A 12,238-nucleotide genomic window follows, 5' to 3' on the forward strand; every position below is an offset into this window, starting at 1 on the left:
GTCTGTGGATTCTTAAGTGATTTGTAGACTCCTTACAATCCCATTGATTTTTATGACTTTAAATGGGGGTAGCAGAGGGGAATCATGTGTAGTACCGGAATGCAACCCCAGTCAAGAAATTGTATGGAGAGGAGGGGAGGCAGAAGGACCCTATTTACCATTGCAGATGCCAGGGCTCTTATGGACCATACAGTACAGAGGAGAAATTGAGGCCCAGAGAAAAGTGATTTGTCTAAGGTCACATCACTAGTTAGCAGCAGTGCTTAGAGTAGGATCCAGGTCTCTATTCCCATTTGTTGCTCTTTGCCCTCAATTTGTCATAGCTGGGCTTCCTTTATCCCTGACCTTCAAACTTCTGGACTCAAGACTTCGTAAGGTCTCACTATGAATCCTCTCCTGGGCTCTGTGTCTTTCAGACAAAGCTTATACACTTTTCTCAGGGTGCTGTAGACATGTGGCTGGTAGGAGAAATAACTTTTGTCTGTTGAATTCAAATAGCCCCCACTAGGGGGCACCACAGGATGGGAGGGGAGGAGAACCAGTTATCCTGGGCACATCCATATAGCCCCCAAAAAGGGTAATAGAATCATAGCTCTAGAGGGGACCTTAGAGTTCCCCGTCTTTCATGTAGCAAGGGACTAGTCCAACTCGCCCATTTTGTAGGTGAGGGAACTGAAGGTTGAATGACCTTTCTGAGGCTGTCGTGAGAGGGGGTATTTTACCCCAGGTCCTTTGACACTGGTGCCGTTGCTCTTGTTACTGTACCAAGCTACCCTTCTCTACATGAGACACGGAGGCCAGTATTAATTATCCACTTTTTACAGCCCAAACTGGAAGGAACAAAGGAGCGAAATGACTCTCATGGTCGTGATGTTAAACACTATCCTCTTTTCAGTAATGAGGACAAGGGCCCCCAAACCCAGGCTTTGGTCACGTGGAGTTTTTGCTGGTGAGAATCAGTGGCTTTGTATGACTGTTGTGCTGTGGCCTTGTGTCCATGTGTCCATGTTTTGCTTTCACAGCAACAGTCTCAGTATGCAGTAAGTTCTTAATAAAAGCCTCTCCGTGAACTGGTTGAACCCTGCCTCAGTCCTAGCCTTGTCTGCGTCTCCATCATGGGCTTTCCCATTATCAGCTTGTCTGGGAAGAGAAATGGGAAATAGGAAGCCACGGAGAAGGAAGATTAAGGGGAACAAGAAGATATGAGGACTCAGAAGGAATGGGGAGAGGGAAAAAGAAGTAAGAATCAGAGGTGCTCAGCCCAGGAAGGCCTGGAGAGGAAGCTCCGTAATGACTAGGCCCTGGCAGGGGACCAGCCAGGGGTGGGCAGCCTGCGGCCTCGAGGCCAAATGTGGCCCTCTAGGTCCTCAGGTGTGGCCCTTTGACTGAATCCAGACTTCAAGAAAAACCTTAATAAAAAGATTTGTTCTGTAAAGCTGGACTCAGTCAGAAGGCCGGACCCAAGGACCTAGAGGGCTACGTGTGGCCTTGAGGCCGCAGGTTCCCCACCCCTGGCTGATCCCCTGCTAGGACCTCAATTTTAGACATTCTCTTTGGCTGTTGGAGTTAAGTGCCTCACTGAAAAACTCACCCTTCCCTCCCCACCCCTTCTATTATAAACCTCCTGGCAGCCAGAGCTGAAAAGGCTATGGAGCAAGGGAGAGAAGAAGGCACCAGAGATGAGGCATTCTTCAGGCTAAGAGCTCCACCTGTCAAGGAGAAGACCTGGCCTGGCAGCTTGACCTTCTTCATAGGACAGGCCTGAAGACAGCTCACAACTTCCCCCTGAAAAGTTTGGGACTTCGACTTCTGACGTTCTGAGTCTTAAAACCAAATTACAGTGAACACACAGGTAATGTGTGGGCACAAAGGTACTGTGTACATGTGAGCTTGGTGCGTACTCTTTTTTTTTCTCTCGATGTAGTGGGGTGAAGTGACCTGCCCAGGGTCACACAGCTAGTAAGTGTCAAGGGTCTGAGGCCAGATTTGAACTCAGGTCTTCCTGAATCCAGGCTGGTGCTGCATCCATTGTGCCATCTGGTGCACTCTTATGCACAGTAACCTTTGATATGTTTAAGGATCTGTGATTTCATCAGCCTCTCATCCTCTTACCCTGATGCAGATCTCAGGGCACAGGGATGTTTTCATGAGATGCTGTAGCCACCTTGGAGGTGCCTTTGAACTTAATCAGGCCAGTGCTCAGATAACAACCAAACCCTTATTTAAAGACTTTTCTGTTTGGTGGGGCCCGCAGAAGCTTTGGATGAGCTGGTATGGCCTCTGATAACCCAGGGTCATCACAGTGAGGTATCAGAGAGGATGACTGATGGTGGAGGCAACATATATACAAACGTGCACAAACATTCCTACAGAGGTACACATGCCCTCTTCTCCCCCCCCCACACATAAATACACTTTCTTGCACCAGTGAGGTCTGTTTGTGTTTAATCAGACAAAATGCAAAGTATTTACAAACCACCTTTTTGCAATTCTCAAAACATTCCTCCCTCCCCGCCCCCCACCAAGGCTGAATGCTACGCATAGCCAAACCAGGGTGAGGGCGAGAGACCCCAAGGCCTCTGCATAGTCATCTGGAATTTACAAAACACTGTTTTAAAAAATGACAGCTTCAGAACCTCTTGTAGCAAGGGACTGAGTTCTTCAGAAGGACAGGAATGCTAAAGAGCATCCAGACAGTGACAGCAATCATTATGGTACAGTTTCATTAGGTAACAAATTACCTCTTTATTGGCTGGGCGTGAGGGAGGGGAGGTTGAAGAATGGAAGTGGTGAAACCCTCAGAACTGCCTGAGGCATCTAGGGAGGCCATCACCAGTGCCCTTCCTTATAGGCAAGGCCTGGTTGGCACAAGGAATCCCAGCCACCTCTTCCTGGGGCTCCCTGGGCCTGAGCCTGCATTCTCAGCTAATTGGTGCAGAGATTGGAGAGATTAGCCCCAGGTGTGGCAGCCCCAGGCACTGGGCTGACCCAGCACTGGGCAAGTGAACCCCAGGGTGCCTGTGGTCATTATTGCTATACTACTGAGAGGTGGGAGGGATGACAGACTGGGCCTATCACTGGGGGATGTGGAATAGGAAAAAGGTAATGTACAATGTTCCCCAAAGGATTTTTTACATGTTAAATATGGACACACAGCTACACACATGCACCCACATACACACACACACGCCAACCTTGGCTTCCCGACCTTTTGAGGACCTCTTTTGCAAAGTTAAGTTTCTGAGGAAATGCTGCTCCCTCCATCCCTGTTGCCATCAGCATTAACAACCTTGTCAGGGTCTGTGCTTGAAAGACAAGGTTGAAGATGGGAGGTTAGGGGTGGGGGTGAGGGTAAAGGAGGGATAGGAATGAGGAAGACCTAGCCAAAAATGGCTGTGAGCCTTCAGGGTCTATAAGAAATGCCAGGCCCCTGTCAGGCAGTGTTCTGACCCAGGAAAGACTCTAGGGCCAGGTTCCTTATCTTTGACAGTTGTTTCTGTCACCAGATTTTAGATTCCTTCTACCAGGCCCCACCACTTTTCTCCTGCCTCATGAGTTGGAGGAGCAGGTCCAAGTTCTCTTGGCACATTTAAATTATTTTAAAGGGAGCAAGTTTCCTGTCATTGGTTTCCAAGCAGAGGCTGGATAATCCCATCAGGGATACTGACAGGGGGTTGGACTGTAGAACTTCTAAGGTCACTTCCAACTTGGAGACTATGAAACTCCCCCACCACCACCAAAAAAAAAAAAAGACACCAAACCCTCTCCCCCTCCCCCGATTTCTCTGTGGCCATATTGGGTTTTCCCTCTCAACCAGCACATTTGGTCATTTGGTGCTAAGAATGGTCTGGGGTGCACCACCTTGGAAGGGGTGAGGGTGTTGCTGGTCATCTTGGTCACTGCTTCTGTTCCCATCTCCCCGGAACAAAGACCATCATGTTCTCAGCTTTGGAAACAGGTTTTAAGCTGTCAGATTCTCCAGCTGTTGTCATGTTTCAGGATTCTCAAGTCCCCACTCCTGCCACTAATTCGCTAATTCACTGTGAGGGAAAAGTTCTTTTCCCTCTGCTGGGCCTGTTTCATCCCCTGTAAAATGGGGTCATTAGACTAGTTGATGTCTTTAGAGCCTGAAGTCACCTGGTCAGAATTGGAAAAACAAATAATAAATCTTTAAGGATAACAGGGACTGAGTTCAGAAAAGGAAGAGAACTGTGATGGACTTAGACCACTAACGGCTGCTGACCAGTCCCTAGCTCTGTCCTGACTTTTCTGGTTCTTCCCCTATTCCACCTCCTTCCTCCCCAAATTAGAAGCCCTAGAAGCCCCACCCTGGAGGAAGAACATTCTTGAGGAGGGGGAAGGAGTGGAAAGCATGGGAGGGATCAAGTGAGGATTCTATACCAGCCTTTAATGATGGAGCCCAGTGCTCAGTGGGCATCCCATGTAGAGCCCTGGAGACACTGCACTGGTCTGGAACAAGGGAAGGAAGATTTGAAGGAAGTCATTGTAAAGCCTGCAGCCCCAAAGGATCAGGACCTGCTGCTGATCTATGAGAAAGTGAAGAGTGAAGCTGTGATGGGTTGGGTCCTCCAACATGCCCTTAGAGCTCTGTAAGATTTAGTCCCTCATGGGGATAAAAGGTCAACTCTAACGCAAAGGGGTTGCAAGCACAGTGGCTAGGGGCTGCAAGACCTCTTACCCCCATGGATTGACAGGGAAGAGTGTATGAGTGAAGGGTGAGGGAAAGGAATGAGCCCTGCAGCCCTGGAGGACCCCTGGGTGAGAGGTGGCTCTTCGCCTTGGAAAAGGGGATCTTTGGACAGCTCAGGAGCAAGAAGCTGGGAATAAATAAATCAGCAACAGGAGGTGGGGGAAAGGGTTTGATAGGTACTAGGCCTAAACACTGAGCCGACCACAGCCAAACATTAAATGGGAGTGATCTCAGAGAAAGCATTCATTAGAAATGTTCGACCAGTTTCAAGGAGAAGAGGAAAGTCCTCAACATGAGGTCCCAGAAAATGTTAAGAAGATATCTTCATCGTGATTTTCTAACGGACAAGTCCTGTGGTGTTAACTGTTGAAGGAAGGAGACTAGACTGGAGACAGGGACTGGAAGACTGATATCTGCAACCTGATTCACACTGAGCCAGATATGGGCCTTGCCCTTGTCTGGGCAGGCTCCAGGCCCTTTGGGCTGAGCTAGATGTGGCTCAGCTGTGAGCAGAAACGGCTCTGAACATCCCTAATCCACCCAAGAAACGCCCCAAGCTCTTTTTTTCCATAAGAACCTGTTGTTGTACTGGCTGGTAACACCAGACAAGGCAGTTAGCCCAGGAAAGGTAACATGGTTTTTTTGGGGGAGGAGGGAGTGAGTGACAAAGGACAGTTAAGGAAGGGAAAGGGGTCTTCAGTGCCCACGTTGACCTTCAGTGCTGAGATCTGCTGCTCCAAGAATCTGGTCCCTCCATCCTCCCAATGAGCAGAGGGAGGCTAGGAGCTGGAACGCCCATGGCAGAGTAGGCCTAAGGCTTAGACATTCAGCCTTTCAGCTCCATAACTGGCAGCTCTGGGGCCACCACCTCACTGCTGCTCACCTCAAGGACAAAATCATCATCAACAAACTGTTGGCAGGGAGGGGGTGACCAAGTCCCTTTGGCCAGGCAAGGGGGGAAGAAGTGGCCCATTGCCCAAGCTCTGGGAAGAGCCCACCATAGCTACAGCACCATGGTCTCAGCTGGATAGGCCTCTGGCCCAGCAAGCCCTCAGGGCAATCCTGAGGGACAAGAGGGAGTCTTTGGCACCAGGGCCCCAGCCCAACTCTATAGGTTCTCCCCAGGCTGATATTGGGGCTCTGTGGATGTGAAGTAGTCCTCCAGGAATGCTTGGAGGTATTCAAAGGTGGGTCGTTCTTCGGGGTCCTTTCGCCAGCACTGGCACATGAGGTCATGCAGGGATTCAGGGCACTCTGGTGGGCAGGGCATCCGGTATCCCCGCTCAACCTGGTCCAGCACCTCCCGGTTCACCATCCCTGTGGGCAAGGGTGAGAGGAGGAAAACTGAAGGGGGCAGAAGGGCAGGAGAGGGATGCCCTCTCCTTTCTTCTAGACACTGAGTCCATTAGAATCACAGAGGTGAAATCACAGACGCCTCTAGAGCAAACGTCCCTATCTGAAAGGATTCTACTCTGCGGCATGTGCCGTCATCCAGCCTAGTCCTGCCTTCTGGGGCCAAGCAAACCAAGTCTACTCCCCCTTCTACAGGACAGCCCTTCAAGTACTTGAAGATAAAGATAACCACAAAGTTTTCCTTCTCCAAGCCAAACACCCCTAGGGTCTTTTATAACATGATCTCCAGTTTCCTCACCGTCTTTACCATTTTGCCCTGAACGTTCTTCAAACCTGCTAACATCCTTCCTAAGATCTGGTGTCCAAATCTGAATACAAAATTCCCAATGTGCTCTGACCCAGACACAAGACAGAGGGATCATCACCTCCCTCATCTGGGACATCAGGCCTGTATGACAGTGTCACTCTGGATGCCACATCATCCTCTTGATTGCCTCGGGTTCTTCCCGGGACACAACCCCTGTCTGTAGGCACCCCCAGAACCAAGCCATCCTTCCTCAGTGCCTTCTAGGCTGCTCCGGCCTGATGAGGAGGGGGAGCCCACAGCTGATGATAGGGCTGGTCTCAGGCATTCACCTTATTGTTCTGAATACAGGCCACACTTTCTTCCTCAAAAAGGGCATGTAGAAAACATGAGGATGGTCAATAATCTTACTCCAGTTGGTTTTTATCTATCTGCCACTAACCTAGTGACAACTGGATGTTGGGGTCTCATTTCCCTTCCTGGTGATTTTTTCCCCCTTTGGCCTGAGAATTTGCCAGTGATGCCTGGTAGAGACTACTCCAGACCAAGTATACACAGCTCCCAGCCCTTTCTCAACCATCTATCTCTGCAACTTTCATAATAACAATTATTTTTTCAATGTTGACCACTAGGGGATACATTTTTCTGTCCATAGCCACCCATGAAGACTATCTACAAAGCTATGTCAATGAAGAGAACACGCACTTCATTGAAATCGTGGGTTCCCTAAAGTATATCTAGGGTTTTTTTTCTTCTCAAAAAGACCTTTTTTTTGGGGGGGGGTTGGAAGTGAGGTGTTGCCATCCATACCTAGGTGGAGCCCATATTCAGGACAATTTGGTATATAAAAGTCACTGGGCAGTTTCTTCCTGACCTCTACCCATGTTCTTGTCTGTGCCTATAATTCCACCATTTGGTTTTCACTTGTTCCTTAGGTTAAGGCATTGCCACTTGTAAAAATGCAAGTTCCTTCATGAAAGATTATGTTCTAACTTGTTCTTACTCATTACTTTTCTAAGTTAGCAAGAAGAGTGCCAGAAGTAACTTCTCAGTGGGAGAAGCATAAGGGGAATTATGTGACCAGAAAAGCCAGGTCAACCAAGAGCACGGATACACAAGATGAATTGTACCTGTTCATTTTTGGCTGCATGCTGGTCCTGGAGGTACCTACCAACTGGGCGGTCCCTTTTGGTAGTCCTGCTGACACCCACCCAGAACCCTGCACTCTGTATTTACCTGGGTAGGGCACTCGACCCTTGGTTGTCAGCTCAGTCAGCAGGATTCCAAAGGACCACACGTCAGATTTGATGGTAAATCGGCCATATAGGGCAGCTTCTGGAGCTGTCCATTTGATAGGAAATTTGGCACCTAAAGGAGAAAGGTGTGTCAGGGAGGAAAGAGAAGCCGCTCTGTCCCTAGGGGGACCTAGGCTAAGGACTTCCTGGCTACACAGATGTTACAGAATCACATGTTCATAGTTGAAAGGGGCATCAAACGGCATCTAGCCCAAGCTTCCTCCCAGGGTAGCCCCTCCACAGCTTCCTTGACTGTTCACTCCCTCACCCCAGGTATATAAACAGTTGCTAAATCTTATCATTTCTCTTTCCACAACATCTCTTGCAAATGTCCCCTTCTCTTCACCCACCTAGCAACCACTGTAGTTCAATTCTTCATCATATATCAGCTGGACTATGGCAATAGCCTCTTAGACTCTGCTTCTAGTCCCTCCCTTCTCCAAAGCATCCTCTACCCAGCTACTGAAGAGATTCTCTTAAAGCACAGATTTAACCATGTTGCCTCCCTCCCTTATTCAGTAAACTCCATTGGTTTCCTATCGCCTTCTGAATCAAGTACAAAGTCCTCTGTTTGGCATCTGTAGTTCTGTATAATGCGGCTCCTTCCTACCTCTCTAGTCTTCTCAGAAATTATTCCCCTTCCTGCACCTAGGGCTCAATTATCCTGGCCCATTGGGCAGCTTCTCCTGTCTCGGTGCCATTGCTGTGGCTGTTCCCCAAGCCTGGGATGCTTTCCCTCATCCCTTTCTCTCTTGGAATAGCTGGTTTCCTTCAACACTCAGCTCAAGCACTATCTTTCACAGGGGACCTTTCCTGTCCCAGCCCCCAGCCCAGTTGCTAGTGCTTTCCTTTCTAAGGTTACCTTGTATCTTATCTATACCTATGTGTGTCAGTAAGGTCTCTCTCCATTAGAATGCCATGGCTCCTTGACAGTAGGATGGCAAATATAGTTCCCAAGAGCAGCTCTTCCCCCCAGATCATGACTAGCCTCAGATGGTGTACACACGTCAGCTTGGAACAGAGCTCGTGCTTTTAAAAGCATTTTCAGGTCCCTTATCTCATTCAGTCTTCACGAGACCCCTTACCCTGGTCAGTAGGTGAGGGCATGTGTTTCTGTCCTCATTTCACAGATAAGATGATGTGACTGGCATGACGTCACATGGTGAGTTAGGGATTTATTAGTAAGGCAGGGAATTAAAGTTGGCAAGGGCCTTAAAGATCATCTAGCCCAACTCTCCCACATTCTGAAGATGGAAATGGGCCCAAAGACATGAGCTAAATTATCCACAGCCATGCCAAATCCCCTGGGCTACATGGCTCTCTAACTTGCTTCCCCACTGGTACATTTGTTGCATCTGCCATAACCTTCCATTCCCCTCCCCCACCTCTGCTAATCCATATCTCTTTGCTTCTCCTTCAAAATCAGACCAAACCTCACCTCCTCCAAGATACCATCACTGACCACTGCCTCAGTTGAAGTCAATATCTCCTGGTAAACTGGATAGGTGTCATTATTCCTATTTTGTAAAGAAGGAAACCAAGTGGGCAAGTGAGTTGCCCGAGATCATGCACTGAGTGAAGTCGAAGCAGCCTCTAGGTCTGCTGACCCCAGTCCTCTCTGCTCCGCCAGCCTGCTGACGACTTCCTCGCCCGTGGGGCCCGCATACCTTGTCTGGCGGTGTACTCGTTGTCCTCAATAAGCCGAGCCAGCCCGAAGTCTGCCACCTTGCATACCAGATTCTCTCCCACCAGGATGTTGGCAGCCCGGAGGTCTCGGTGGACGTAGTTCATCCTTTCCACGTAAGCCATACCAGATGCAATCTGTAGGTAAAAGCCATGTTTCTGGGAGAGCCCTAACCAGGGGCCGTGCTGGCCCCTCTCAGTTTCTGACTCAAGTCACTGAGCTCATTCACACATCCAGCTGGAGGCAGGTTTTGAAGTTTAAAACAAACAGCTGGGTCCCCATTAGCCAACCCAGCAAAGGGAGAGAGCTAAGAGCAGCTAGAGAAGGCAGGCCATCCCGGGAAGGGTCAGGTCTCATACATGTTCCATTCCCTACTTACAGGATTTGGAGGTAGAAGAGCCCTTACAGATCCCTAGTCCAACCCCCATAGTTCACAGAGAAGGAAAGTAAGGCCCAGGGAGATAAAATGACTGCCCGAAGCCCTTTGAAATCCTCAAGTCTAAACCCTCATTTGAAAGATGGAAGAAGCTGAGCCCCAGAGAGAAGAAACAACTGGCCGCACATCAGTGGCAGAACTGGGGCTCAACCTTCAGGCTCTGGGCCCACACAACTACTCCTCGTCTTCATTAACCACTTCCTAAGGGTATACCCTTTTGCTAGACTGCAAGTTCTCTTTGGATGGGTACCAGGTCTGGTATATCTGAATCCCCTCCAGTACACTAATCGTTCCTTGATTTCCATCCAGTCAGTAAGTGCTTAATACATACTTAATGATGGATTGCTTGAATCAATAGTAATTACAATAGTCCACATAGCTAAAGTACTTTTAGCCTTATCCAGCACTTAATAGCCCCCTTAGGGAGGCAAGGTAAATAGTATTATGCTCATTTTAGAGATGTGGATACTCAGGTTGAGAGAAGAGGTCACTCAGCTAGGAAACAGCAAAGCAAGGACTGAAAGGCAGGTCTTCTGAATCCAAGACCATCCCTTCTGCAATACCTCACTGCCTCTCAACCAATCAACATGTTCACTGACTTCTTCCATGAGCCAACCCAGCAGTCCCAGCCAAGCTCAAATTTTTTAAAGACACAATTCAAATGATGGCTCAGACAATAAATCCTACAAGTTTATAGAACAGGAGGAGACATGCTGGGCTAGAATGGCCTGAGGGAACCTGGGCTAAACCTTAAATATGAGGCAGTGTTTGGGAGGACACATAAGCCAGAAGTCTAGGTGCACAGGACTCTGGACTACTCCTTGAGCTCACCTGAGCAGCCATGTCCACCAGCTGGGGCAGCCGAAGATACTTGCCCATGTCACCTTTAAGGAAGTCCAGCAAACTCCCTGTGGAGGAAGAAGCATAGTTCTAATCAGGGGTGGCCCTAAGCCTCCCCATCCCAGTATCCACCCCCAATGCCAAAGAAAGGTACCCCAGCCTTGGCTATAGGACAGCGAAGCCAGTTGGGGCACAGGACAAGGAGTCCTAATGGAGAGTAACTTTTGAGGTGTCAGTCTCATGGCTCCTCAATAGAAAATGGGAGGAACTTGCTTTTCATACCACAGGTTTCATAGGATTTAGAAATGAAAGCACCTCAGAGATCATCTAACTCTCTCATGTTGCTGATGGGAAAACTAAGGCCCCAGATGGAAAATTGTTTTTTCCACAAGACCACATGGCTAGGAAGCAGCAGTGCTGTAATTTGAACCCAGGTGTCATAGAAAAAGGCACTGGAAGTCAGAAGGCAGAAGACCGGGGTTTGATTCCCTGCTTGGCTACTAAACAGCCACATGACCTTGGGCAAGTCACTTCTGTGGAAACCTCAACTTCCTCCTCCATAAAATGAGGCTGTTGGATCTCTAAGATCCCTTTGGACTTTGTGTCCCAAGACTCTACAAGAGGGAATATGAAAATCAAGTGAGTGCCCTGAGGGTGCTCATTATTTTAAAGAGATTTCAGGGGAACTTAGGACATGGGTGAGACTGCCTTCGGTTGCCAGTCTGGAGAATGTCAGGACGTTCTGATGTGGTCCCAGGGTCGGCACACAAGGCAGCTCTGGGCCGGGTCCAATCAGGCTCCCAAGATGTTCTCTTAATGAGCCTTTTGTTCAGTTGAAAACCCAATGAAACATTCCCATGTCGAGCAGCAAATGAAAACAGTTTGTTCCAGCTCGTGGTTCACTGTTCATTTCAGATCTGGGGGGCAGGGGGTGAATCTTTTATATAAAATAATCTGTTCTATGAATGTCATCTATTAAGTTGTCCAGATCCAGAATTTACTTGTATTCCCTCCTAAAATCATAGGATGTAGAACCAAAAGGAAGTTCAATCACCATTTTACAAATAAGCAAACTGAAGGTAGAAATGGACCAGTGAGGAAACTGAGGAAAGAACTTGTCTGACATCACATAACTGAATGTAGGGTGAGAACCAGGATCTAAACCCAGGCCTACTGCCTCTCTTCAACTGCTCCATCAATCACCTTTCCACAGGCCCACTGCCTCCCACAGTTCATCTAGACTGCTGTCAGACCCAGCATAACTGACCCATGGCCAGCCCTCTGCCCTATGGCTTCCTCTCTTGCCCTGCAGCTCACCCTTGTTCATATATTCTGTGACGATGTAGATGGGCTCCTCAGACACTACAGCATACAACTGTACCAGCTTCTCATGCCGAAGCTTCTTCATGACCTGTGCTTCTTGCAAGAAGGCTTCTGGGGACATAGTGCCAGGCTTCAGGGTCTTTATCGCCACCCTGGTGGTGCCATTCCAGGTCCCTGAGGGTTGAGAAGTGGTGGGCTCAGGGAAAGGTGCCCCCCAGAGGGTGCCCACCCTGATCTGCTCAGCAAAGGAGAGCTGAGAGACACTGAAAAGGTGGAATCAACGAGATCCAAC

At 48.8% G+C, this 12,238-nt stretch overlaps 1 protein-coding gene across 9 annotated transcripts in view; it reads right to left on the reverse strand.

The window, feature by feature from the left end:
* Window positions 1–2,428: 2,428 nt before the first annotated feature.
* The window catches only part of SRC (SRC proto-oncogene, non-receptor tyrosine kinase), a 113,348-nt gene continuing 103,538 nt past the window's right edge, over window positions 2,429–12,238 (reverse strand). For all 9 annotated transcript variants that reach the window (XM_078150218.1, XM_078150220.1, XM_078150219.1 and 6 more), the window contains 5 exons: window positions 11,941–12,120; window positions 10,615–10,691; window positions 9,331–9,484; window positions 7,605–7,736; window positions 2,429–6,028 (listed from right to left, as the gene is read on the reverse strand). In XM_078150218.1, coding sequence (XP_078006344.1) covers window positions 5,820–6,028; window positions 7,605–7,736; window positions 9,331–9,484; window positions 10,615–10,691; window positions 11,941–12,120 — 752 coding nt within the window. In that variant the 3' untranslated portion in view covers window positions 2,429–5,819. The remainder of the gene's footprint in view (window positions 6,029–7,604; window positions 7,737–9,330; window positions 9,485–10,614; window positions 10,692–11,940; window positions 12,121–12,238) is intronic.

Source organism: Phascolarctos cinereus, unplaced genomic scaffold (genome assembly GCF_003287225.1).
Source record: "Phascolarctos cinereus isolate Bilbo 61053 unplaced genomic scaffold, phaCin_HiC Scaffold_2;HRSCAF=192, whole genome shotgun sequence".
In the NCBI taxonomy this organism is placed as follows: Eukaryota; Metazoa; Chordata; class Mammalia; order Diprotodontia; family Phascolarctidae; genus Phascolarctos; species Phascolarctos cinereus.